The 27,026-nt window shown below is 38.2% G+C and overlaps 4 protein-coding genes across 15 annotated transcripts; 2 read left to right on the top strand and 2 right to left on the bottom strand.

Moving 5' to 3' along the window:
• Nucleotides 1–643: 643 nt before the first annotated feature.
• LOC112286972 (uncharacterized) lies at nucleotides 644–6,672 on the bottom strand. 10 transcript variants are annotated; one of them, XM_073536948.2, is made up of 19 exons: nucleotides 6,376–6,672; nucleotides 5,838–5,910; nucleotides 5,655–5,698; nucleotides 5,424–5,466; nucleotides 4,963–5,081; nucleotides 4,302–4,641; nucleotides 3,944–4,012; nucleotides 3,715–3,759; nucleotides 3,534–3,613; nucleotides 3,300–3,367; nucleotides 3,099–3,165; nucleotides 2,793–2,915; nucleotides 2,484–2,557; nucleotides 2,251–2,348; nucleotides 2,064–2,129; nucleotides 1,672–1,737; nucleotides 1,272–1,325; nucleotides 1,075–1,147; nucleotides 644–766 (listed from the first exon to the last, which is right to left on the bottom strand). In XM_073536948.2, the coding sequence occupies exons 1-18, from the start codon at nucleotides 6,462–6,464 to the stop codon at nucleotides 1,079–1,081; spliced, it is 1,587 nt and encodes a 528-aa protein (XP_073393049.1). In that variant the 5' UTR covers nucleotides 6,465–6,672; the 3' UTR covers nucleotides 644–766; nucleotides 1,075–1,078. The 10 variants fall into 10 exon arrangements, with proteins under 10 accessions (XP_073393049.1, XP_024385259.1, XP_024385268.1 ...); XM_024529491.3 differs by lacking the exon at nucleotides 644–766 and having other exon boundaries at nucleotides 789–1,147; XM_024529500.3 differs by lacking the exon at nucleotides 644–766 and having other exon boundaries at nucleotides 789–1,147; nucleotides 2,793–2,906.
• A 175-nt stretch (nucleotides 6,673–6,847) lies between these two features.
• On the top strand, nucleotides 6,848–9,283 carry LOC112287011 (phosphatidylinositol N-acetylglucosaminyltransferase subunit C). The gene is made up of 2 exons (XM_024529601.3): nucleotides 6,848–7,963; nucleotides 8,888–9,283. Exons 1-2 carry the CDS (start codon nucleotides 7,227–7,229, stop codon nucleotides 8,910–8,912), a joined length of 762 nt encoding a protein of 253 aa, XP_024385369.1. The 5' UTR covers nucleotides 6,848–7,226; the 3' UTR covers nucleotides 8,913–9,283.
• Nucleotides 9,284–12,453: 3,170 nt separating this feature from the next.
• LOC141045878 (uncharacterized) lies at nucleotides 12,454–16,164 on the top strand. Of its 3 annotated transcripts, XM_073536992.2 has the most exons (4): nucleotides 12,454–13,933; nucleotides 14,334–14,428; nucleotides 14,649–15,377; nucleotides 15,484–16,164. In XM_073536992.2, exons 1-4 carry the CDS (start codon nucleotides 13,790–13,792, stop codon nucleotides 15,521–15,523), a joined length of 1,008 nt encoding a protein of 335 aa, XP_073393093.1. In that variant the 5' UTR covers nucleotides 12,454–13,789; the 3' UTR covers nucleotides 15,524–16,164. The 3 variants fall into 3 exon arrangements, with proteins under 3 accessions (XP_073393093.1, XP_073393091.1, XP_073393089.1); XM_073536990.2 differs by having other exon boundaries at nucleotides 14,652–16,164; XM_073536988.2 differs by having other exon boundaries at nucleotides 12,455–13,933; nucleotides 14,649–16,164.
• On the bottom strand, nucleotides 16,118–19,351 carry LOC112286967 (phospho-2-dehydro-3-deoxyheptonate aldolase 2, chloroplastic). Its single transcript, XM_024529476.3, has 5 exons — nucleotides 18,691–19,351; nucleotides 18,127–18,404; nucleotides 17,674–17,950; nucleotides 17,205–17,450; nucleotides 16,118–17,007 (listed from the first exon to the last, which is right to left on the bottom strand). Exons 1-5 carry the CDS (start codon nucleotides 19,192–19,194, stop codon nucleotides 16,717–16,719), a joined length of 1,596 nt encoding a protein of 531 aa, XP_024385244.1. The 5' UTR covers nucleotides 19,195–19,351; the 3' UTR covers nucleotides 16,118–16,716.
• Nucleotides 19,352–27,026: the final 7,675 nt, after the last annotated feature.

Here is a 27,026-nt window from a genome sequence, read left to right as displayed (position 1 = left end):
AGAGTGTTGGCAACAAGTGAGCACATGACAAGAATAGAGCAATCAATTTCATTAACTTGGATTTGATTCCTTGGATGTCAACATTTAGGACTATGTTCATTTACATGATAAAACCTAGTAGTTTTATTTATTGATTGTTATGTTATTTTTAAATTTTGATAGTGGTGTTTTGTTAGAGCCAAGTTATGAAATCATGTACTTAATTATTGCCATGAATGTAATTATATAGTTGATTAAATTCCCAATTTTTTAAGTTATTGCAAGGAATGCAATAATGTAATTGATTAAATTTCCAATTTTTCTTCATGTGGTTCACACACTAGACAAAAAAGTAACAAAGAAAAGAACAAGAAAAAGAAAAAGAATCATAAATAAATGATATTACTATCCACATGATAAATGCTTTTACAACAACATGATGTTTCTCATCTTAACCATTTAAGCTTGACAACCTTAAGTTTTTTTTAGGTATCAAGTTGAATTTGAACACAAACTTTTGATAGACGTGTACATATATATATATATATACCCACTATATTCTATACTTTACTTTGAAGATATATATTTTTTGATAATTTGGTTCATTACCGTAGACAAATTTCTTTCATATGAAAGCAAATGAGCAAGCTGTTGAAATTAAGTGTTAAAAGAAATGATGGTCATGGTTAACAAGCTTGCTTCCATCAAAGTTTGTGTTTGGGTTCTTTCAATACGAAGGTTAAGAAGTGTTGCATCGAAGAGAATGGAATCCTTCTGAGATTCCGAGCTGCAAAGGAAATTCGAGGGTGAGAAGTCAATACCGTTACCGAAGGATTATTCATGTTGGAACCGATCTAGAAAACTCTACAGCATCAAATGGCACTTGAAGAATCCACATTCCGCTCACTAAATCCTAACAAGGGTGCCTTGCTTACTGCAGTAACTTTAGTGATTCTGCAAATGGGGCTGATCGTGGCTTCAATAATGGACCAAGTTGTAGAAAATGCACACTAAGCTTGACACAACGTCACCAGAAATGAATTGGAAGAAATAAAAAAGTAGCTATACACCAGTTGTTTCTGAGCACCAGTCAACCTTGTTAAACGTTTTTCTGTGTGGGTGCAATTTCTTCTTTCACCATTGTCCAGAATACTGCTGTGTACCGGTTCTGCAAACAGTTAAGAAAATAGATTTGCTCAATTCAACGTTCGTGGTTTTCCAGATGACTCACAACCTTTGAAGTTTGCCAGAGAAAACATGTACATTTTCATAAAGACTTTTGCAAAGAATACCTGCATCATTGAGAGACAATCAGCTGCGTATGTTGTCTCTATCATCCTTTCTTTCTGCACATCCGGTGGACAAGCTTCAGAATGTACTTACAAGAAGCTACACTATTGCATGCCTGGGATATGACATCAAAGGCAAGAGATAACTCACTCCAGAGCATTCTGTCCTTTTGTGTACAATATTCCAAATCGAAAAACCACAATCATCTCACTGCAATCTTCGCACAGCTCAGGACTCGAGTTTTGAGTCACAAAAAATATGCGAATCATTGTCTCTTAACTTTGTAAAATCGGAGAACCATTTATTCCAACTGACTACATTACAGTGTGCAAAGAAAGACGCCATCCAAGAGCATTCAGATGACTATAAGGTTGCGCATGCTAAGAACTTGAAGTTGTATACCTCTAGAATTAATCCCAGGTTTGCAGCAACCTTTTTCACGTCTTCCAAGCTGAGTTCTAAAGACATCTGCACTCCCAAATAAACCCACGTTCAGAGGGGGAAAAAGTCACGTAATACTTGAATGATTAGGTGTATAGAATAGCAGGATCCTCTCGATTAGGAGAATGAAAAGCCAACACAGAACTAGAACCAGAACAGATAGTGAAATAATTACAGTAGAGATTCCAGCTTTGGTTTCAAAACCAGAAAAACTCTTGCATTATCCTCAATCACATGTATTTATATGAAACTTTTGATCTTCGTATAGTTGTTAAACGCTTCATCCATTGCTCTAAGAAAATCGACCAGCATTCCCAATTATCAGTCGTAAAATTTGAGACAGAAGAACTTGCCTCTTCTGGAGAGTAAGTTGTTTCAGCGGCAAAGTGATAAAGTAAGGGGCCCAAATTTATCCAAACCTGCATTCATCTGTGTTAGTTCATCAACGTTGAGGCACGATACGTACAAAACATATCACAAAATGAACATCTTCTTTAAAGTCGCAGATTGAGATATCCTAATTTCAACTCAGAAACATACCCCACCAGGCTTGAGAGCACGTGATATTACTTCCAGGTATTCTACAATGTTGTGCGCAGTGTCAATGAAGAAACAAGTTACAACAGCATCCCATGCCCCTGCCACATCAGTATTATATATATTACGCGACTGTTTTTTTACACCAGCTCACAGCAAGAAATTCTGAAAATAGTGTATTTATATTAGCAACTTTTTTTTTTAACTGCCAGAGCAAGAATCTGATAAATCCATGCCTGCCTGGCCTGGATGACTATAGACCTCCACAAAATCCCCAGCACACATGGAAAAACCGTTTGTAATTCCTGCACTGCTTCATTATTTTACCATAAGATATTTGCTCAGAAGAAAAGCTAAAGTAATGTTGTAAGATACTAGAGTTCAGAAACTTAGCAGGACGATGCAGATCCTACATCTTCAATTTGTTCTCTGAGTACGCCGCTATCAATCATCGAAAGCATTTATTGGAAGAATAATTCCAGCATTTACGCACAATTTACTACGCTCAATGTAAGGAGCAACAAAACCAACCTAGTAATGTTTACCTTCCTGGAAGAAGATCTGGGATAAGTACAGCCCGCATTTGATCGCCATCGGAAAAATGGTTGCAGTTGCTATGAATCCAGGGGTGCAAGGTCCATTCTAATGCTTTAGTAGTCCTGCTCCATCTATCAAATTAAAATCAAAACCTGCTTATATATATATATATATATATATATATATTTGGCAACCATGCTGCCTGCTAAGAATGCCATATTCTGAAAATAGGATAATTTGGAGAAACTTTAGTGAGATGTATCGTCCAAACACATGTAGAGATATGCATGCATGAATCGCAAAGTAAAACCCACCGGTTTAGTATAAAGCTGGAACACATAAGCATGGAGTACGAAAATTCATTCCCTTGAGCGATGAAGCCTGCGTAGTAAACGATAAACAAGTATGGAGTAACACTTTTCAGAGAAGGGAGTACAAATGCAAATAAAACATACTTAATTTGCCGGCCCGGCTGTTGGATTAGATCCAAAAAGCAGAGGCGGAGAAGTAAATACCAAGGCGTGAAACTTCGCAGGCCAGACGACCTAGCCCTGCCCCAGGGAGCAAGCAGGTTGGACGTTGCCTGACATTAGCAATTAAAAGTTAATTTCGCTTAGAGTTAAGGTAACGCTCTCAACCAATATTGCAGGTTTTTCCTCTAGCATTCATATCTCAAGGGACAATAATTCCTGGAAAGAAAGTAGTTGAATATATAAGAAAATAAAACTAGTATAGAATTGCCTATCTACCTCGAAGCATTCCGATCGGGAAATAAGCGGTGGAGTTCTTCCAATATGGGCTGGTAGCACTGCTCTCGTTCAAGTGCACCCTAACACACGGGTCCACAAGATATGCCACAGAAAGAGATGGGACAAAATGTGCTACTGACACTTGGAATCAAAGAAACTATTAAGTGGCAAGTGAAGTTACCTCTTCACTCCAGTCACGAACGATATTTTGAATTATAGATCGCACCTGAAATCAATTCAATCATCAAGCACTAGCGTCTCCAAGTTGGAAACAAAGATTCAAAACCAAAATACGCATTACATGAATCAAGAAACAAGCACCTAATTGTAACGTTATGATATAAAATATCAAATTACATATTTTCCACAAAGAATTAGAAAACAGGGCGTGAATTGAGAATGATTAATACCTTGTCTATGTCTTTAAAGGGAACACGAAGCTGAAATGATAGGTGACTCCGATCAAATTGAACACGCTCCTGGAATGCACACCACAATAAATCAATATCATCCATATTTCACCAAAATTGACTCAGTTATCTACTGCAGACAGCAGAACGACAAACAAGGCATGTTGATAATAGTTCGAACAAATCAATCTTAAACTCGACCATTTCGGACTCGAAATATTGGATCAAACCATGACAAGCTAGGACTTGCTGGTCACCTACAATTGCTTGCATAAAATGAAGAGTTAAGATCTCAATAGAGAGTAACTATAGGGATTTCGAACCCAAAGAAGAATAAAAAATATCAGGATGTTCTCACACAAGCCAAGCGTTTCGTGGATCCATTTCGTTGCTCATTCTCAAAGCACTTTCTGTTTGTGCTCTCATGATCAGTGGTGTTGCAGGATAAGTTGCCACAAGCTCCTGCAGCTACACCACGTTCATTCGCTGGCGCTTTACATCCAGTAAAAGACCCGTCACAATTTAAGTGTACAGGGCCTCGGGTACCAAATCCATTGATTTCAAGAGTTGATGAATCAGTTCTGGGGTCGTCGTCGCTTCTCTGTATGGCTTGCCGTTTGTTGGAGTTGGCAAATGTTGTGGCTGAGTCTCTAGAATGACTCGTGTGTAAGTGAGTTTCAGTTGTCTTAACATCATTTCTGGAATAAACACAGCCAATTGAGTTAACCCTCAAGCGCAGCGCAATGACTCGCTACCTCATTCGGTATGAAACAAAATATACGTATTGTTAGCACATCGATCGATAAGAATTTATCTAAGTGGATTCCTTAATTTAAAACACAAAAATGCAAAACTCTGTGCAGAGAAGTTTCATCAATTTACTTGTGAAGATTATTTTTACATGTGCACTTTCTGAATGTCTTATCATGGACGTGCCAATAAGGATTTAGCGGCAGCATTATATTTGAAAAAAACTAGTTCCCTCAGCTTCAGTAAAACTCCACGTGGATCGAGAATACCTCCTGCAACACCTAATATTATTATGTGTCATTTCATCAGCAGCTTTGTGTTGGATGTGTATTGGTTCGTCAAAACCAGAGCCTATCCCATCATCTATTTCATATGGAGAATCAAACGCCTGCATGGTAAATCAACGTGAGAAAGCTCACCTGCCAGTTCTTTACGTTTATAAGCTACTGAGCCCTCACGAAAAGCTGGTGATGCTACAGTCTAATATATTTTAGACTCTCCTCATCAAGCACCTAGGATCGTTAGCGTTACACGCTAAGAACCACCGAAAAATGATCCTGGCTCTCTTTTAAAAGGACATGCTAAGTGATTGTTGAGTAGAAAGCTTATTTTCATCTGAAAAGAAGGCATAATTACGAACATGGATAGGTGCTCATTTGCGGCGAAAACACCCATTCATACTGGTCATCCAAACCCTAAACCCTGTGTACCTGATCAAGATAAAATGTACCTGAAGCATATTCATGATGAAACATGTATTGGTCTTGACACACCTGCACAGCGTGCTCCAGTTAATGTTGCATGCTTAATAATCACAGATAATGTATCTAAATTTTCACAACCACAACATCATTAACCACATTTAGAAGCAATCAAAGAATGTATACAAAAAAAAGTTCTTTCAAGAACAGTCATCAAATGGAGGGTTAATATCAAGTCATAAGCAAAGGTGAATACCTACCTCCTCATATCCTCGTACTTCTTTTGCAAGTGAGGAATTAATGCCTGTTCCAGCACAATAAAAAGATTCGAAGTAATTGTCGAACGTCAGGGTGCCTGTCCCATGTATAAATGCACAGGATTTGGACCTGAAGGTTTCTACATAACTCAGCAAGATAGGGAGACATAAGCAATTAGGACACACCTTATGAGCCGAGCTTAACATCAAGTATGACCGCTCCCACTTTTTAACGTCATCCTCCGCTGCTATTGGATAACTGCACACACCCAACAACTCAGCACTTTGAGGAACGTGATGCGCAACTAAGATTGTTTAACCAGGCCTAATTGATCCAAGGCTCCACTTACAATGAATACAACAAATACTCATGCACGCAATTCTCAAGCGAGCTGAGAGGATTGTACCCGCACAACTTTTCGAGTTCAAAATCGATTAAACAACATCAGTGCAAATCCTAACACAGCTCAGGGGGTGAAATATTCTACTCCAAAGCAAGCTGAAGATACTAAGACCAGAACCAACCACAAGACCTCACACTCCGGCCACAGCAGGTGGAAGAGACATATTCTTTCGGTCCCAATCACATTCCCGAAATTGACACAGGAATCGGCATTCAAGGATCCATTCAAACTGCATGTCCATAACTGCATTTTCGAAAATGAAAATAACTAACCACCATGTCGATTGGCGGTTCAAGACATAAAAAAACTGGGAAGCTTACTTGAGATAGGCACGGATAACGCGACGCAGCGCTTTAATCTCTAACTGTTCATCAGACTTGCTCATTGGGTGTGCCATTGGTGGCTCCATTACTACACGCACCAAAAGCGAAACAAACCCAGTGTATTGGACAACAAATCAAACACCACGCTCAGACCAAAGTAACGATTATGCCCGTGATTTTTACACAAGGCACAGCAAGTAGAAGCTAATCAAAGATTCATGGCAGAATAGAGAACTTCAAAGGTGACCATCAGATGCATAAGTGAGGAATGGTGAAGAGACAAGGGCGGAGCCTAATTTGGAAAACAGCATGGAGGGGGTTTGGTTGTCCGCCTTCCCAGCCTTCGCAAGTGGATACCCTGTTATACCCGCCATGGAGAAGGAACGATACCACCGCTGGGGAACGGACCTCTCAACTATTGGCGCTGAGTCGCTTCCAGTACCCCAGCAACGCGTGAATCTGCGATTTTTCCGTTCTGGCTGAATTCCTGTGTCATAGTTGCAAGTTCTTGGCTACACCGGATTGTCTCTCCTGACATTGTCGGCAGAATTTTTTGTGTTTCATTGTTAGAAGCTCAACTAGTTTGTAATGGTTGGTTTATCGATTGGTGATTCATGTGGGAGTATTGCCTGCCGCAAAGATCTGCGAGCGCAGCAATATTGTCGGAGATCGAAATCTGGGAGAAAAGTTGTAGAGGTTTTTAGTAGATTGGATTCCAGCTGGGTTTTGACTAAATTCGCAGAAGCAACATGAGGGGTGAAGTATAACCTATTGGATGTCGAGAGTTGGGTCTTGTGCGAAATCTGGGTCTTTCCAGATGCTGCTTCTTGCCGCGCTCTAAGTAAGGAATGGGTGAGGCAAGGGGCGTGACGATGGAGGGGATCAAAGAGGAAGCTCGGGTGGCAGAGGGATGCCGTCAGTTTGAGGATCCGCGACACGATTGCAAGAATTGTCCGCAGCGTGTTAGATGGAAGAAAGTGGTGTACGGTGGCATGCAATGCGGTTACGCGGACAACTACAAGGATTCGTCATTTCTGGAAGCTATGGTTATGAATGCTAATGTCGTCAAGCGCGACACTGCTACAGTGATGGTCGATTCTGTGGGCATCGCTTCCCATGTAAGTGTGGTTGCGCTTGTGGCGACTGTGTGGACGCATGCCCTGAATGGTGCGCTACCCGCATCCGTGCTCCTTCTGCTGGACGCCCTTGTGCTACTAATGGGTTTCCTGGCGTTGTTGCTGACCATTAAATGCGTGTTTTCACTTCCCTTCGTGGTGCAAATTGCAAGGAACTTCACCCTGTTTGTTAGCGCCATCTACGTCTTGGCGCCAGTTTTCCAAACCTTAACCCGATCAATCAGTTCCGACTCCATCTGGGCGTTGACAGTGAGCTTGCTCGTCGTTCACCTCTTCTGTCACGACTACACATCCTCGACATCACCCTCCACTGTTGCGGCCTCTCTCTCCAAGGACGCGCCGAGCAAGAAGACTTCCAAGGCGCAGGAAACCACACTCTTGGCGAATGTGTCCATGAACGCATCCATTGTGGCTTCGGTGCTGATAGCGTCTCGCCTGCCGACTCATCTGTATGTGTTTGCGCTCATGCTCTTCTCTCTTGAGTTCTTTCTCCTATTCCCTTTGGTCACCCACTGCATCAGGCAGCGCTCTGTAAATCTCCATTTAGGGTTTTCTTGCACTTTAATCTTCTTCACACTGGGCCTTATATTCCCCCTCAGCCGTCTCGCTTTTGTCTTATTTATTACCGTCATAGTGTTCATCACATTAGTCTGTCCGTACTGGTTAATACGAATACAAGAATACAAGTTTGAGATCAATGGGCCCTGGGACGAGGCCAAACTTTGCTTTGATCTGGATTGACATACTTCCATGTTCTCTTCATGGCTATGTGATTGCTCATACACTTGGTACGCTTTTCACTCATATATTTCTTACGAATTCTTACACCCAAGCATTCCGAGCTTCGTAAGTGTAATTTCGGATGCATTTTATTCAATGCAAAGCCACTTTGCAACTGTGTTTTTCATGCCGTTGCAGCTTACAAGCCATTGCACCAGTACTTTTTCTATTCTGTTCAATCCCATCAGGATTTGAGTTTTATTTGAGTGAAGAACCAAAGATTCACACTGTTGGGCTGCATTTCCAAATTCCAAGCTAGTATGCCCCTTGCAAACCAGTACAGAACTCCCAAGCAAGCAAGCTTGAAAGAGTGGTAGATAATCTGGATGCAAGGGTTTTACAACGACATTCACATGGTTACAGACACACACACATGAGGGAGACATCGTTATCACAAGCGCCCTTTGCACCACTGAACAACTACAGTTCTGGTTGAAGAAATCGGTTCACATGAAGTGCATTTGTACCCTCTTCTGCTGTGATTTTTCCTGTCCACATTAGCTTCTTTTTTTTCAGTATTTTCGTAGCTTCCAATATTGATCCCAAAACAGAAAGTGGAATGAGACCTCTCTCTCTCGCTCTCTCTCTCGCAGATTGATCTACTTGCCCGAAGGCTGAGCTGGACGACGACCCCTCCACATCGGATATATTTAGTGGCCGGCTGGATGACCTGGAAGAATACCGACTGCCATCTCGGATTGGAACGACGACGTGGCGAGGGAATAGGCAGCAGGCACAGTAAAGGGGGGATGTGGGTTACTAATTTCATTTGATATAACAGTAGTTCCATAAACTTCTGTTGAATTTTCTATACATACATTGGGTAGAGTTAATTGGGTGGATTTAATTGGGTAGAGTTGAACTAGCTAAATAAACAAGTTGTATATAAAATTGCTTGGTTTATGAATATTGACTCAAGTTAGTCAATATAAAACTGGTTGTTTTCAACCTGAAGAATCATAATGATGAAATTTATTTGTGTACTGTTATATCAAATGAAATTAATTTTTTCAAAACTATCAAATCACAAGCAAAAGCACTCACACACATAGGTTGCTAAAATGGCTTGTCAAGTACAAAAACCAATTTTTTAGGAAAATGCAAAGTTAACATCACATGTCATTCATAGTTGTTTTTTAAAACCCAACAGAAAGTAAAAAAACAACCATGCTAGCTCAATAGATTTGCAAGGTCAATGGCTCTGCAAACCTTCAACCGGAGAGTTTGTGAAGCAACGTTTTGGTTAAATCAAGTAAGAACATTCCATCTGACACAGGTGCACAGCCTGAGCTCTCCAGGATTCTAACTATCCCTACATTTATTTTTATTATTATTTTTTATGCTCATTGTTGGGCGGTTTTTTCCGAAAGAATTAGGGTTTACCGAAGAGCATGGCCAACAGTCAACCAAGCTGGCCCGGCCTCAGAACAAGTTCCACAGCGGCCCAGTCATTAGCCCCAGCTGAATGGATTGATAATAGTTCCCTATTTTCAGATAATTTGCATAGCCTTGCATTTTCAAAATTGATGTAAAACCAATTTGGAAGTAAGGGGAGCATTGGAGGCAAGAACCATTTATATCATTGTTCAATTTCTGACTCCAATTATTTACTGCAATACCTTAATGCCAAATCAACCTTATCACAGTGGATTTGGTTTGTAATTAGGGTTGTAATTAGGGTTGTAATTAGGGTTTTGCATTCAGCTCACCATGGGAAGCTGGATCACCCTCAAGCAGTAGCAGGGAATGGCTTCATTTGGGGGTTGCCATGTTTTCGCACTGGCTGTGTAATCTGACACCTGGGTCTGACCCTCCCAGTGCACATCCAAACTACTCCTTGAAATTCGTAAAAATGCTGAAAAAACAATGTTTCTATGGAGGATAAAATGTTTCATTGCATCTGTTTGTGTTTCTGAGATAGTTTGGTTCTTGAATGGATGTAGTATTGTGAATATGGGTATTTGATGATTTAATGCAACATTGTAGATAGTTACAAAGAACAGTGTCTTAAGCATATACATATAAATTTTGAATGACAAATCAAATACTGCAATGCATGAAAATTACATTCTTTGATGTTTTAGGTAGTGGAAATTCATCAAAATGCAAATTTAATCTTCATATTTAAATCCACAAAATTGAATAAAACTCATAGATGTTTTATTGATCATTCATGTCGAAAATTTTTAAAGGAATTTAATTATTAGATCCAACAACTAGAATCTATTTTCTTGAAAGAAACTTGTAAATATTTAATTTCAAGTAAAAACTGTAGATGTCATCAATTGGAATCTGAAGAAATATTTATTTATTTTGATAAAATCTTAATCCACATGTGAAAATTGAAATCTTGTTATTAAATCTATGGAATTGGAGTTAAGAATCTTGCAAATGTCCCATGCAACCACACTCCAAAGAAAAGAAAAGAAAAGAAAAGAAAGAAAAAGAAAATTCCTTTCATAAATATTTAAAATAACACCAATCATAGCTTGAGATGGAATAGTATCAAAATTAGACTTCTCATCAAAATTACTATAATATTATATAGTTTAGAAATGTCACACAGTTATGGGATAATTCAATCACGGCAAGTGTGGGGATGGGGGGGGGGGGGGAGGGGAGTGGTGATGGGGTTGGGGGCAAAGCAGAGCTGAGAGCGAGAGAGAGAGAGAGAAAGAAACTTGGGGACTCAAATATTAATTACAACATCACTCAGATGCATTTGGATATATGTTTGTTTATTGTGACTGCACACACACACCCACACACACACACACATATATATATATATATATATATATATGAGTAAGACGACAGCTATAGCCATATGTAGTGAAGGTGCCCAATTCAGCTGCACCAGGATTGAAAAAACCCCACAAAAATAGATGTGAAAGTAGTGATAATACCAAATTAAGGAATGGCCTCTTGTGCACATATTGTATTAGCAGACAGCTACTGTGTTTGGTGTGACAGAACCCAATTCAGCCTCACAAGGATTGAAAAAAAGAAAAAGAAAAAATGTGAAAAATGTTAATACCAAATCAAGTAATGGTCTCATGTGCACTTACTCTCAAAGTTATAATTTGTTTGATGATTTGTTTGTTTTTCTTATTAAATTTGTGACTTAGTTTTTTTTATTGAATTAAATAGTAAAAAAATTGGTAGCCATGATAGGGTTTGACGTCATTTTGCATGCACTGAGAGCGGCCTCCTAATGAGTATATATTTTTAATTTTTTTATTTGAAAGCAAGTCAAATCACTTCTACAAAAGATGATATATGCATCAAGAATGCAGCATGAATAACTGGGAGTATGTTGTTGTTTTTAATTTTAGTAGAGGAATAATGATTTAAATCAGTGAATCCAAATCATCAATCCAAGAATTACAATGAAGTTGATCAAATTACATTGAAATTGGTATAAAAATAAAATCAAATATGAAGGTAGATTAGTAACGGTATGAGTCTTTGTGACAGTGGAACGTGAACACGGAGTATCCCTTGGAAAGTGAATACAATCTGCAATAATTAGAGGCATAAACGAACATCTTTGAAAAAAAATTAAAAAATTAAAACGTAAACATTTCTTCAAAAAAAAAAGAAAAAGAAAAAAAAGCACCATGTTTTATAAAATGAGAGTGTGTTGGACATCTCTAACTTCAACTAACGCTAGTCAATTAATAAATATTAATTCAATAGCTATATCACTGCTCACGAGACATCATTCTCACATCAACTCTGCAACAATATTAGAACTCTTTAGCACCGATTTTAATATTTTAGTTTATTAAATTTAGCGCTTTATTTTCCATGAAACGAAACACGAGCTTTCTTGCTGGAACCAAAGTATTAAAAAAAAAAAAAAAAAAAAAAAACACAGCTCAATCACGAGGAAACTGCACAGACAAGAAATGGGCATGAAACAGAGAGAGCCCCAAGCAACAACTAATCAACAGTTAACGAAAGACGACGACGACGAACGCGACGAGAGAGGCGACGAAGATGGCGACCCAGGTAGACGAAGAGGACGATAACGACGGCGACGACGAAGGCGACAAGGAACACGACGAATAGGACGAAGAGGACGACGAAGACCCAAGGAACGAAGACAGAGAGAGAGAATACGGCTGTCAGCAGGCAGACTCCGGCGTCGCGTAGAAATTCAGTGTCGTCGTCGTCGTTGTGTGGCTGCTATGGACTTCTTCTTCTGCAGCAGCAGCAGCAGCACACGCACATCACCCATCATCTTTTTCACTTCTCAGATCTCTTGCCATGCACGACGACAGTCTCGCACAATTGGGGACTCTTGTTTTACCCCCTTATAGCTCAGCTTCATCTTTCTTTCCTTCCGCTTTGGCTTCTGTTATTATGATTATTTTTTATATTATTTTTTCTTTTTCTCGTCCCCCAGTTTGTTTTTCTACAGCCATAGATCGTGACTAATTGTCATAAGTATAATGTCTTGGGGTGTCCGCAGTCGTCGTCGCCTCTCAACAAAGAGAAGTGGGAAGTGCTGTGTGGTGAGTACCCGGCGCTTGATGTGAGTGAGAGGAGGCGTCGGTTCTCACGATGCGTTACTTGCCCCCGGGTCTAAGGACGAGGTGGTGTCCGTAGTGAACGGGTGGTTTGGCGCGATCACTCGCTGTGAGCGAGGACTCAAATTGGGAAGACGAGTCGTAGAGGGTGGCTGGACGCTTCGCCAGTGTTCAGAAAGTGACAACTGGACTTTGCTTTTTGGGAGGGGGATTGCGTTGCCGCGTTTCAAATTTGCGTCTTCCTAGGCAGGCCACGCCAGGAGGCTTGGGTTCTGGAATTGGTGGGAGTGTCGGGAAGAGTGTTCAGAGAAAGATAGAGTAAGTGACCTTTTGTGCCTTGTTCAGCGACTGGACAGGTTCTATAACATGGAGGCCTATAAAAATTGACGTTGTTTGATCGAGTCTTGAGCGCTAGGGGCGGTCAGTTGGCTGCTGTGTCAAAGGTTTCCTTGAGACTTTGAAATGTTTTCGGGAATTCGGTATCCAACCGGCAGAGCAAGTTCCCCTAGACAGAAAGGAAAGGTTGAAACGAGTTTCATTGTCAGCTATGCAAGTAACGATGCCTTGGCTGCACCAGGGCTTGATCACTAATCACTAAGTTCTTGCCTAGTTCCTTAGTTCCTGGAGCATGGCTCCAGAGAAGGCGGTTACGACTCTGATATGGTAGTTCGGCTCTTATCAAGCGAGTTCCTAATTCACAGTTTTACTCAGAAACGTCGTCGGGGAGGTACAAACATGGAAGTGATCAAAGTTTATAGGAGCAGGAGATGATTCAAACCAGTCAAACGAAAAGAATGACTTGTCGGTACATTTTGATTGTCTGATAGCGCCTTTGGCACGATGCAGATCTTTCGAATTAATAGTTGAAGCGCATGCTTCTCTACGTGCTGCCGTTCTTGCGCAGTAGAAATCCTCTCACAAAGAGGAACGCAGTTGTAGGATTCTGCAAGATCGTAGATTATGGGGGAACTCACAGTACCGCTTGCCGTTGGGCTAGGACTAACTGCCTTCCTAGTCGTTTGCTTTGTGACATGGGTTCTTTGCAAGCTACAGCTGTGCGCGGTTAAGGTCGGGCAGATTTCTGCCACATCAGAGGAGGTTCTTGTGAGTGTTAAATTCCTTCTCTTGCATGTTCTTTCTGGCCGTGGAAACATTACACTGTTACCGAACCCTTTAAAGATGACGTCCTGTTTACAGTTTCTGGACATCAGTGAGGTTGCTTATCTGGGATGAAATACTGCAACTGGGTTTGCAGTAGTATCTCTTCGTGAATATGCCTGTAGCCAATGTAAACTGTCCTCTCCAGGACATGAACCACCTCTGTTAGATTCATCGTCCGGCCATGGCGTTGCAATTAAGTGCTCAAAATCTTTGCTGTACACTTTGACAAAGAAGACCTGTCTGTCATTGGGTCGTTACCGCATTTATTAGGCTTATATCTCTCAAGACTTTCCTGTTTCTTCTTATCTTATATTTTGATGGTTGATGTTGAGGCATGTTGCAGGCTGAGAGCCGGGATGGGTTGAAGAAAGATGTTGTGAGAACATTTCCAATCATTAAGACTCGCAATCTCGATGTTGACACCGGCTCCAAGCTACAGTGAGCATTGAAATCCCATGTGGTTATTTTGCTTTCTACGTTTCGGCCTACCCCTTGAGAAAACAATTATGGTGCATGTGTAAACAGTCTCTGAGTTTCAAATTAAAATAATCAATCCTCGATGTGTACCATTAGGGGGAATAAATAAATAAATAAATAAATAAATAAATAAATCAGGCCAGGACTTGAAAATTTGACTTGAGATTATCTGTTTGTGTAGCAGTTGTCCAATATGCTGGCTGAAGTGTAGAGACACACACACATTGCGGCGGCTCCCGTGCTGCAACCATGTTTTTCACAGGCGCTGCGTTGATCCACTGCTTGAGAAACAGACCACGTGCCCTGTTTGCGGCGTCACCCTTATGGACAGTCCCAAAGCATCGGAAAATTTGAACGCCAGCAGTCCTCGCGATCACCGCGTTGACATTCTAGTAGAAACCCTCCATTGCAGGAGCCCTTCATTGCCAAAAAGCCCAACGTCGGTCACTGGGACGCCTTCATGGGTTTTAACTAATCCACCAGTTCCCCTTCCACGAACTGCTACAATGCAAAGCTCCAGCCCTTCGGAAAGATTTGAGATTGATCTCAACTCTTCGGATGGGTTCAGTGCTGCTGGGGAGTCTCCGCTGTTGAAATACAATAACGGTGGACATGTGGAAGATTGGGACGATGCAGACCTGGATGAAAATGCCATTGACATAAGCTTCACGTTTGGAACAGAAATTCCAGTGGAGAAGCGGCAACTCAGCAGCAGCTCTTCAGCGGATGACAAGGGGGTGGACTCATTCTCCTTTAACACGAATAATTTCTCTTCAACTGAAGCTGGTGATAGGCTGGAGACGTCTACAGATGCTGCAGTGGCTCCAGCAGCCTTTCAGTCAACATTGAGACGCAGTCGTGGCAAAGAGTTGTCGAGCAGCTCAAGTTACTTCACTCCTCCACGTGCGAGGTATTCTAGAAGCAATTCGAGAAGTTCTCTGTCTACAACCTCATCCTTAGACTACACCTTCAAGCAATTTGTAATCCGGCCCGACTCTGAACATCCACACTTGCAGGCAATGTCAGAGTATGATGCGAGGAATCATCTGCCTTTGACGAGACCTCCAGATCAATCCTCTTTTGAAGTCCTGCCTGTTGTCACCGGCTCTGGGAGCTCTGATTTTAGGCTCCCTCGAGGTTCCAGAAATATGCCAAGAGTTGCTCCAAACCGCTGCAACTGAAGGCCAATGCTTCATCATACGAACCCACGCCTCATCACAGCCAAATTTGTTAAGGGGGTCCATTGCAAAGTTAGTGCAACAATGAGGACCTTAAGAGGTACAAGGTCTACTTGTGAATAACTTCACCAATGAGAGCCCTACAATTTATGAAGAATTGATTGACAGCGTCCCAGGCAGCCGAATCAAATACACCTTCTGGGCAAAACGCAACTTTCGAGGATTTCACAGCAAACGACTAAGATGGCATCATGGTTATTTCATCTGGCATGATTTTTTCCGCCTCCAAGTGGTTTACCTTGCACGGCTTCGCAGATTGTATTTTCTTGCCATGATCGATGCATTTTCGAGTTCGAATTCACTAGTTTCAACAAAGCATTCGCCGTTGCTGCAGGTGGAGAATTTGTTTGGGGCTCAGTCCGACCTTCGAAATTTTAGCCTGTGAGCACAATCACACTAACTCTGTACAATGTTCTAGTTTCAACTTGAAATTCAATTTTTTGTAAACTTGAGCAACAACATTTGCCAGTGCTGTACACTATCCCTGCTGCACTGCATTTTAATGTTTCCGTCTTCTGTTCATCATGCTATGATCTGTAAGCATGTACTATTCCTCGCTATGCCTCCACTAACATCTAATCCACAGACCTCCCAAATAACTATTCCTCAAAGAGTTATAAACGCACTAAAGATTCAAAGCTTAAATACCAGCAGTTCTTGGACAACTTAGTCTGGCATTATATATACGCGCTACTAATTTCATACCGTAAATGAATTGCGAATGAGAGACTGAAGCCCTACGAACAATATCGTGCATGACAAGATCGAAGATAAACTCCTCCGACCAGCTGTTCAAAGCTGGACCCGACAAAAGAACTCACTGAACTGCTACAAAACCTCTACGGAAACGTTGAAAACTCCCAAGTTCGATCAACAACGTATCCATTTAACAACTCTCCTGGAAAAAGGTTGAAGTATTGGACGTAACAGCCACTGCTGCAGTGCATCCCTATAAAATAAGACACAAAAGTATCCATATGTACATAAAAGGAACCATACGCGATCATGCTTTTATAGGACGATTCCTTTCCCACTGCTCAATGATAAAATCTCCTTGTCCATAACGGGAGCTATGCGTCTCTTGCGGAGACGCTCAGCAATGATGAAGGCCAACTCCAGAGATTGAGAAGCGTTCAATCTGGGGTCACAATGTGTGTGGTAGCGGGAGCTTAGATCGTCAAAGGTAACAGTGCGGCCGCCTCCCACACATTCCGTGACATTTTGGCCTGTCATTTCCAGATGGACTCCTCCTGCATGCGTGCCTTCTTGGTCGTGCACATCAAAGAAGGCCTTCACTTCTTCCTGAGTAAACGAATCCAATAATCGACATGTGAGCATACTGGACACCCCCCAAAAAGAATGTGCCAGACGACAGGCTATAGCATCAAAATGGACCAAAATTGGCGAATGAAGTAATCAAAACAAGTCCATCATTAACTCTCATAGAACCAACAATAAGAAAAATAGGTATGATCATTGAGACTCGATTTGGCACCCACCAAAATGGCATCGAAGGGACGGGTTTTGAGTCCCGAAGGTGCCTTTATAGTATTTCCATGCATAGGGTCGCTGACCCATGTCACAATAATGCCTGCCTGGCGCACAGCTCGAATCAAAGCAGGCAGCTTCTGTCGTAGTTTCTCGGCTCCCATTCGTACAATGACCGTTAGCCGACCTGGTTTGTTCTGTGGATTTAAAATCTCACATAGTTTTACTAATTCTCCTGGGTCCATTTTGTCACTTACCTGCATAATAGAGGAAATGCAAAGGATTAACACAAATCTAAGTGAAGCTAAAGGACAGCGCCATTAGAAAAGCTATTACACATATAATGGCTCCAAGAAGAGAGACCCCAAAATTATGATTGCAGCAACTTTTGAGTTTTCAGTATTTTCACATTCAAAGACTGATACTCAAACATATATGCCCAAGAAAGGAATGTAAATTAATAAGGAAAACCTCAATTACCTTCACTCCCAAGGGATTCCCAACCCCTCGTAGAAACTCAATGTGCGCACCGTCTAACTGTCGTGTTCGCTCACCCATCCACAGAAAATGTGCTGAGCAATCATACCAAAGCCTCGAAGTGGAATCCTCTCGGGTCATTGCCTGCTCGTATGGAAGCAGCAAGCATTCGTGAGAGGTCCAAAATTCGGTAGTAGTCATCACCGGATGATCCAGATGCAATCCACATGCAGTCATAAACCCTAGGGCTTCATCCACCCGATTCGCCAGCTCTCGATACCTGCACCCGAATGATTTCCTCCTGAAGGCTCTGTCTTTCTCACCACCTAAGTGCCAGAGAAGATGAACGACATAGCTAGTTCACAAGCATAATCTAAACAAGACAACTCAATTTACAATCAACCTCAAAAAAGAGACAAAAAGGAAATAGAAGATTTGAAGAGGGTACTCATTCACCTGTCGCCTTGTTCACTGCGTGATGCAAAGTCGAGGTTCCAGTGCTTGATCCTCTGCATGGCAGCGAATCCCCCGGTGGCGAAAGCACGAAGAAGATTCAGGGTTGAAGCGGACTGGCTGTACGCACGAAGCATTCGCGCTGGATCAGGCACTCTAGCATCGTAATCTGGTGCATCGCCGTTAATATTATCCCCTCTGTAACTCGGCAACGATACCCCATTTACATCTTCGAAATCAGATGACCTGGGCTTAGCAAACTGCCCTGCCATTCTCCCAACCTGGTCCCATGCCCGAACTTTATCTCATTTCAGAGTTGCTAGGAAATGTTTCAAATCACAATTACTTGCTATTCTGTACGCCTAGTCGTGCGTTCTAAGCTCCAATTCCCCAATTAGCACGCAAGCCACAGTCAACACGATCATCGTGAAGGCACAACACTGGCAACTTAACGCAACCCTGCCAATTCCGAGACAAGAACTCCTCAACACGTGCACGAGAAGATTGACCGTCCCTAAAAGTCCAATCTAATTGAGTGAAACATACACGAGAGCTTGGAACCCGTACCTTCACCACAGGCACCTGACCTCCAAACATGAGAACAACGCTCATCTGAAGCAGCAACCGGAAGGTATCCCTAATATTATTGGCGTTAAATTCCTTGAAGCTCTCAGCGCAGTCACCGCCCTGCAGCAAGAAGGCCCTTCCGAGCGCAGCTTCCCCGAGGCGCGCCTCCAGACTGCGGGCCTCGCCCGCGAACACGAGCGGCGGGTATCCTTGCATCTGCTTCACAACCTCCGCTACCTTCTGCGGATCGGGATACGAAGGCTGCTGCAGCGCCTTCCTCTTCGTCCAGCTCGCGGGGCTCCATTCCTTCGCCACGCCTGGCACGTCCTGGCCCGTTTTCACAGCTCGCACCACCACCAACTCCGTTACGATGCTCCTCCTCCCACTCCTGCGAGGTCCTAACTTGCCAACACGGGGCAACGCAAACCCCCCCTTGAAATCCCCCGCCTTCCAGACACACGGATCCAACCCTGGCAGCTTCGAAGCCATGTTCGCCCCCGCCATAGCAGCCCACGCAACTCTCAATTCTTTGCAACTCAATACACGCCGCAAGGGAATCCCGAAGCAACGATCCACGACGCACACGCAGCAGGAGCAGCAACGAAACGCCCATGCTTCAGAATCGGTGACAGGGTGACGCACCGTCTGACGACAGAGTCCGGGTCTCGAGACAACCTATCTGGGTACATTCACCGCGGATCAGGGTATAGTAGAGAGGATTTGCCTAGATCCGGTCCACGCCTAACGCATGCGCCTGTTCCACATTTCCGGGAATGCCAGTTGGAATTAAGGCACGTACTCCTGGACGAACACTTGTACGGTCAAGCGGAATCAGGCGCACTCAATTAATTGCACACTTGTGCATGGGTTCTACACCATTTCCCTTTCATTCTTCCATGTTACTCCTTTGATATTTTTTCTCAGAGTTTATCTACAATGAAGTTTGCCATGGAGTGATAATCAGGCCTCTTTAAACTAGGGCTTTCCCTATAATACCTAATTTAGCATATTTTAGGGTTGTGGCGAGGTTTTATTTTATTTAAACTAAGAATGGATGAAATTCATCTATAGAGCTATCTAAAAGCATCTATCTTTGTCAAATTTGAAAAATTCTATTGAATTGTTACACTTAAGTAAGAAGTCTATGATATTGAATAAGTACTTAAGTAAGAAGTCTATGATGCGCTGCCAACACTTGTTCTTCTTTTATCCAATCAAGGAGACATCTATAGTGCATACACAATGTGAGGCACCACTTTCAAAATGTCTTTATTGCTGACATTGTTATTGCAAGTATGTTGGACAACAATGGAGGCAATGCCGTCAACAAGTCCAACAAACAAAGCCGCCATGTTACAAACTATGACCTTACTTGTAGGTAATAATGCCATGAGATTCATCACGAAGGTATTTTGATCTTGAATGAAAGCCTTTGTATTTATGATAGCCATACATCAAGATCTGCGGATGACCAAATTTATGGCGCCATAAGCCATGGCAAAAATCTCCACACTATGTGGATCTTGCACTTTTCATAAATCCACCAAAGATTGAATCAAGCCTTCCAGCCAAACTTTTGTTGATTTAAAAAGATGTTTAGTCTTAGACATACTGAGCAAATGGAAACAAAATAAAACAAAATTAAATAAGAGGATGCAAAACCAAACTTTACTAAGAAAAAAGATCTAAAGCCATACCTGACCAGATGCCCCAAAAGACCTTCGCCAATCCTATTTATACCTTGTCCTAACACCCTCGACTTTCTAGAATGTTTCTAAATAGTGGGCCTTATGTAGATAATTGCCTTAAACTCCTTTTCTAGAAGGTTTTATAATGAGCTCTACCTAAATAACCATCCTAAATTCTTTTTAGAATGTTCCATAGTAGATCCTACCTAGTCTACTAACCTAACCCCAATTCTAGAAACTTCCATGGTTCTAACTATCTATATAATTATCTTATTTATACCCTATTACATACAGCTTGACATATTTGGCTTGAACCACAAGATCAAGTTAGTATAGAATACACTGTTCTCATACAATTCTAATAGTAGCCACCTTGATCATCTTCATTACAATGCCATAAATCCCTTAAGTCATCATTTTTTTGCCATCTAATCTAATTATAAGTAATTGCATCTTTTATTTTTATACAACGACATTCAAAAGTTTCACACTTGCAACAAAGATTACTTTGACTATCTTACGATCAAAAAGAAAAATGAAAAGAAGGTAGAGATTGTACAGCTTCAATTGATGCTCAAATTGAACTTAAAAGTCAAGGTATGAGGTACCTTGTTTTGAGCCGACATCAAGAGCAAGCAAAAACAACTGCTATCATATTGCGTATCATCTTATTTTGAAATGTAGCGGTTATCTGGCTATGAAAGGTGGGATTGTATTTTACAAGTATTCAAGAATCCTAATATGTTTCACTCTTATAAGAATAATGCAATTTGAATTTTAATTCAAAAGTGCTTAAATCCAATATAAAGTGCTTAAGAACAGTCTTCTTAGTAATTTCAACCATACATAAACTCCAATTACCTTGTTACTTTTATAATTAAGTAATTTTGAATTTTCTATGTTAACCTTAATTTAAATCAATATGCTTTAGTAAGTTTTGGATTGTAATCTAACTATCCACTTAGAGCAAAATTTTGCATACAAATGCCACTATAAGGCTTCTATGTGCTTTAAAAGAATTCACTCCAATTCAACGTACAAATCGCAAAAAAATGCCCAAAAACCACACTCATGTTATTTGGCCGCCAACTTAAAAGTTGATGCAAACATTCTAGCAGTGATTTTTCCTTGTCTAATTATTAACTTCAATTCAAAATTGGTGTATAGCTTGATATTTAAGTCTTTAATACCATGCCAAATTTCACCTTAATTCAACTCATAGATCTTCAGATTTCATAGAAATTCTATCCAACCCTAAACTGCCAACTTTTGATATGTCTTTAGAACAAGTTCCATACTAACTCTCAAACCCTTATTGCTGATCTTTGAATAAAATCCCATTTTTTCCTAGGTCATTATTTTAGTGGTTGGAGGTTTGATTTTGACCTTGTTTCACAAACAATCAACCTCCAAATATCAATCTAACCTATGTTAGGGATTTTTTAGCCTAATCCTACCTTCAATTTAATCTTAGTATCAATCATGCTAATTATACACTTCTTTTAACTTGATTTTATCCAATTTATGATCTTTCTAAGATAGTAAAAGAATCTCTATAGCCTAGAAGGTAAAATTACTAACCAACCTTTAATCTACTTACTATTAAGATAAGAAAATAAACTAAAAGACTTTTATAAAAGCCATGTTTAAATATCTTGAATTATTATTAAATCAAGATAATTAGATATTAATTAAAAATTTATTTTTGATTATATTTTCACCATATAATTGTATTATATCATGGCACTGCTACATGTAGAGGAATTTGATGAAATTTTATAAGCTTGCATCATAAACCACCCTTATGAATAAAGTTATACAATCGTCATTGCATTTACTAAAGCATCCCATTTGCAACATGGTCTTTGTGACATCCATGCAACATGCTACCATTTGAAATAAGATTTTATATGAAAGGAAAGTAATCACAAGACAAAACACTTGCAAAATATTTATTTCTATCTTGTTTACTTTACAATTCAAATTGTATTCTCTATTCAGCTCAATTTTGTTATTATTTGCATCTTCAAACAACTTAAAAATTAACAATAGCTATTCACAATTCTATATAGATTCCATATCATTTACATTAAATAATATATTATTAATAACCATATCTATAATAGCTCAATTGATTGTGAATGTGCGTGCCATTTTAATCTCAAAATAAGCTGCAAGGGTGTTTTTTAAATTTTCTTGATCAAAGAGTTGCTTCTTTTAGTATCAATAATATTAACCTCAAAGAATTAAATTATTAAAACACTCTTGTGTCATTCAAAAAGACTAAAAAAATCACTGAAAGATGATATAATATTAAACTAGAATGATTATTGCCAAAGAAAAGAAGATTAAGAAATCTTAAAATAAGACGAAAGACTAAAAAGACATTAACAAGAGTAAAGAAGGCTTCAATCTTACATCCATATATACTCTTAACTAGAAGCTATGTGGTAATATCCTATAAGACCTTTAAAATGTGTTGACTTTGCAAAACATGTATATTAACTTACAAAGCAAGTTTTCTATATGTGTGCCACATAATTAGTTTATTCCACAAGCTATCAACATTTTATTAACTTATTGATTAAGTTTCTAATCTACCAATCAACTACAAATACATATAAAGTCAAAACAACATCTATGAAGCTTTTAGGAAGCTTCTACAAAAAATATTATGAAATAAATTTCTTTTTATATACTTCTATTTAATCATATGAGTAAATATTAGAGTAAGTATATATATTTGTGATAATTTTTTCCCTGCTAGGGACAAGTTCTACAAGGAGTGGTCATCATATATTGAAGAAATCCAAGATGTGGTGAATTATATTTATCACATACTCTAATCTTTGTTCTCTTTAAAATTTTTTGTTAGGTCCTCTCAACCATTGATAAAGTTCTATACCAAGGCAAGAAGACCACCTTGTTATTTGATTATTGTTGAGGCCTTTGTAACTCCATTCAAATAAAATATTTAGAATATTGTCAAGAATCATTTCTACCTCTAATAAAATCATCAAACATTGAAAGTCTCTTTTAAGGTTGTGATACCAAACACATTATAGCTTGCTATCTATTTGAAGAAGGACATGTCATTTTTGAAGATCTTTATATTGATTATATTATCTTGAAGGTTGTGACAATTATAATATCTTGTCTAATAAATCAATAAGTAATAGTTCTTGAATTGAATGTGTTGGTTGTTAATTCTTTATCTCTTTAGTGGTTCAAATACAAAAAATTTATAAACAAGAGTAGAAAATAGAATGTTGTCTTCTCAAAATCTTGTTTCTTTTATAGCAAAGATTTATTATTTTTTATCTTAATTTGGATAGATATCGTGAATGAAAAGCTTCAACCTTTTTTATTACATTTGTAAGATTATTTGTTGGCTTCTATGTAGATTCACTAATATTATATCCTCACCAATAAACAAGATATTTTAATCTATTTTAGCACTACCTTAAAATTAAGACTTCTTCTACATCAAACTCTTGATTATTATCTAATTTTATAAGAGGGGATGTCATTTGTCTTCTTTTCAAATTTTTTATTATCTTATATGGTTCAAGAAGAGATTTATAGAATATAAGATGGATCTTCATAGATTTTGGTAGATATAATCAATAAGTAATAGAATTGATTTTTTTACAAATAGAAAAAGGTCTAAGCCTACAATAGTCCAACTTATTACAAAGACAAGTAATCTTGATATTACAACAAAATAGCCATAACTTGTCATATATAATGAATTGTGGTTGTTCATTACAATAGGAATTTGTATTGATCTTTTGACATTCTTGAGTTTTTTTTAATTGAGCTTTTATTGTTGCTTATAGCTTTAATAAATGATTTACCAAATCTTTTTTGGAGAATTAGAAACTTTTTAAAAATCAAAAGTATCAAGTTGTAAACAAAACAAAATTGGCAAAAAAAAGTATTTATTGAATAGAAGAATGTACCAAATTATTGTTTACAAACTCTAATAATAAAAAAAATTATCTAATCATCTTGATCATAGTTGTTGGTATATCTCAAATACTACTCTAATACTTGATTCATCCATTCTATTTGTCTATCATTTTGAAGACAAAAAGCTATAGAGAGATATATATCTATCTTTAAAATGTTGAAAAAGATTCTCCAAAATCTTGATACAAATTGAATCTTCATATCCAATATAATATCTTTAGACAATCCATGATAGTGATAGATGTTATTAAGAAAATTTTAGTTGTTTCTTCTCTTGTGATACATTTTGTACATGATACAAAATATGTCATCTTGATATAATAATCTATTATCACAAATATAGAATCATGCAAACTTGAAATTGGAAGATCTGTGATAAAATCCATAGAAATAAAAGACTATAGTTATTCTAGAATAGATAATGGCTAGAAAAGTCCGTAGGATCGATAATGTAGAGTTTTTGATCTTGAAAAAATATCACATGATTATACAAAATTTATAACTGCCTTTTACATTTCAAGTCACTAAAAGTCTCTCAATATTAGATCTAAGGTCTTATTTTGTCCAAATTGTCTAATTGTTGAAAAGTCATGATGAGCTTGAAGAACACGTAATTTTGCCTTATCTTTTTGAATATATAATTATCTTTTAAAATAGAGTAGATTATTTTTGAACTCAAATTTGGAAGTATCATGAGATTTAGAAGAATTATTCTTCATATCATGAATAAAAAGATCATAAGACATACTTGATTGGATTTTCTTGAAAAAAGTTAAATAAAAAATCAATGTTGATTTTATTGCTCAAAAATAAAAATACTTTGGCTTTAAGAAGATTGTTCTTTATTGATCAAAAGCCGAATTTCTTTTTTATAGTGTAAGATAAAAATATCTAAAAAAGGCATCTAAAAAACCTTGTTGTTTTTGGATTAATAAATAATCTTGATAAAAACATGCTCCAACAGGCTTGGCAATGATTTAAAATACATATTGATGTGAAGTACTAGAGGTTCTTATGATTTTTATATATGGTGACTAGACTAAAAGCACTTCTAGATAATGATGCCATTCTTGAAATAAATCTAGGATTGTAAAAAGTTCTTTGTCATGGATCTCATTCTTAATCTTGATTACTAAAAGTTTTTTGGAATAAAAAGCTACTAAGTGGAGCTTATTATTTACTTTTATTTGTGACAAAATAACATCCATAACAAAATTTAATACATCTATTTTCATAAAAAATGCCTTCAAAAAAATCAATACTATATAAGATTGATGCAAAAATAAATGTTGACTTCAAGGCTTCTAAAAATGTTTTAATTTCATTGCTCCACTCAAGTTTGTCTTTACATATCAAGCGTATAAGAAGGACTGCAACTTTAAAATAGTTTTTGATGAAAATTTGTTAAAAGTTGGCAAATCTCAAAAACATTACACATCTTTAATTGTTTTTGAGATCTTCCAATCTATGATAGCTTGGACCTTCTTAAGATCTATCATAAGACCATCATTTGAAATGATGTATCTTAAAGAGTTAACTTGAATAGTATTATATATATATATATATATATATATATTTATTTTGGCATATAATCTTATATTTTTTAATTTTTGTAATAAATAATAAATAAAAAAATAATCAAGAAACTCGTAAAAAATATCATTCATTAAATGTTGAAATGTAGTTGGCACTTTTGTGAGTCTAAAAGGCATGACATTATATTTGTAATATCCATAATTAATTTGAAACATACTTTTCTACTCATTTCCTTCTTTAATGCATACGAGATTGTATATTCCTTATAGATCTATTTTTTAAAGATCTTTGCTTGATTTAGTTGATCAAAAAGTTTTGAAATTAAAAATAGAAGATACCTATTTTTAATAGTAATCTTGTTGAGTCGTTAATAATTCATATACATTGGCAAAGAGCCATCTTTTTTCTTCCTAAATAAGATAGGAGCTTGAATTGGAGATTTAGAATGATGTATGAAGTTTGTAGTGAAATTCTCATTAATGTAATTTTTGATTGCAACCAACTTATTTAATGATAGACTATAGATTGGTCCAAATAGTGGTCGAGCTCTTTCTTGAAGATTGATAGAACAATCATAGAGACAATACTTTGGAATAATATCTACATTCTTTTTTTCAAAGATATCTTGATAGTCTTGGTATTGGCTTGGAATGCCACTTGAAATCTTTTGACCATGAACAATAGATGTGGCATATATAATTAAAGTTGATCTTTTTGCTGCAATATATATAAAAGTTCTTGCACTTCTCAATAATAATTTAGATGTATCGGTCTTATGGATTTTTACTTATCTAGTAGAATCTTAGGTTAAATTATGGAAAAAATCAAGATTGTAAGAAATCCTATCTATCTAAGGATTAAATCTTCCTAATTAAGATAATTCTAAAATAATTAGATCAAAAAGAGATCTAATCATATTAATTATCAATAAATTATTATGACCACTAATTGCTACTTCTATAAGAATAGTTTTATGTATAACAACTCTAAAAGATAATAAACAACCATCTATTACTTTTACATACATAGGTTTGATTTTTTTAAGTAAGAATATATCTTATTTTTTAACAAAGTCTTTGTCTATAAAATAGATTGAGGCTCTTGAATCCAATAAGGATAAGATTTTATAATTTTTTGGTA

The sequence above is a fragment of the Physcomitrium patens genome, chromosome 1, assembly GCF_059467195.1.
Source record: "Physcomitrium patens ecotype Gransden chromosome 1, ASM5946719v1, whole genome shotgun sequence".
Lineage (NCBI taxonomy): Eukaryota > Viridiplantae > Streptophyta > Bryopsida > Funariales > Funariaceae > Physcomitrium > Physcomitrium patens.
The sequence above is the reverse complement of the archived record's forward strand: the minus strand, read 5'-3'. Positions and strand labels throughout refer to the sequence as shown.

What these genes read in the sequence shown, in the direction of transcription:
- LOC112286972 (XM_073536948.2), bottom strand. Translation starts at nt 6,464, where the DNA reads ATGGAGCCACCAATGGCACACCCAATGAGCAAGTCTGATGAACAGTTA. An exon ending in AAGTACGAGGATATGAGGAG is followed by an intron (nt 5,467 to 5,654) that starts GTAGGTATTCAC and finishes CACGCTGTGCAG; the next exon opens with GTGTGTCAAGACCAATACAT. An exon ending in GTGCTCTCAAGCCTGGTGGG is followed by an intron (nt 2,130 to 2,250) that starts GTATGTTTCTGA and finishes AGATGAATGCAG; the next exon opens with GTTTGGATAAATTTGGGCCC.
- LOC112287011 (XM_024529601.3), top strand. Translation starts at nt 7,227, where the DNA reads ATGGGTGAGGCAAGGGGCGTGACGATGGAGGGGATCAAAGAGGAAGCT. An exon ending in TCTCGCCTGCCGACTCATCT is followed by an intron (nt 7,964 to 8,887) that starts GTATGTGTTTGC and finishes TCTCTCTCGCAG; the next exon opens with ATTGATCTACTTGCCCGAAG.
- LOC141045878 (XM_073536988.2), top strand. Translation starts at nt 13,790, where the DNA reads ATGGGGGAACTCACAGTACCGCTTGCCGTTGGGCTAGGACTAACTGCC. An exon ending in CCACATCAGAGGAGGTTCTT is followed by an intron (nt 13,934 to 14,333) that starts GTGAGTGTTAAA and finishes GGCATGTTGCAG; the next exon opens with GCTGAGAGCCGGGATGGGTT. An exon ending in GACACCGGCTCCAAGCTACA is followed by an intron (nt 14,429 to 14,648) that starts GTGAGCATTGAA and finishes CTGTTTGTGTAG; the next exon opens with CAGTTGTCCAATATGCTGGC.
- LOC112286967 (XM_024529476.3), bottom strand. Translation starts at nt 19,194, where the DNA reads ATGGCGGGGGCGAACATGGCTTCGAAGCTGCCAGGGTTGGATCCGTGT. An exon ending in GTCAGGTGCCTGTGGTGAAG is followed by an intron (nt 18,405 to 18,690) that starts GTACGGGTTCCA and finishes GCATGGGACCAG; the next exon opens with GTTGGGAGAATGGCAGGGCA. An exon ending in CGCAGTGAACAAGGCGACAG is followed by an intron (nt 17,951 to 18,126) that starts GTGAATGAGTAC and finishes ATTCGGGTGCAG; the next exon opens with GTATCGAGAGCTGGCGAATC.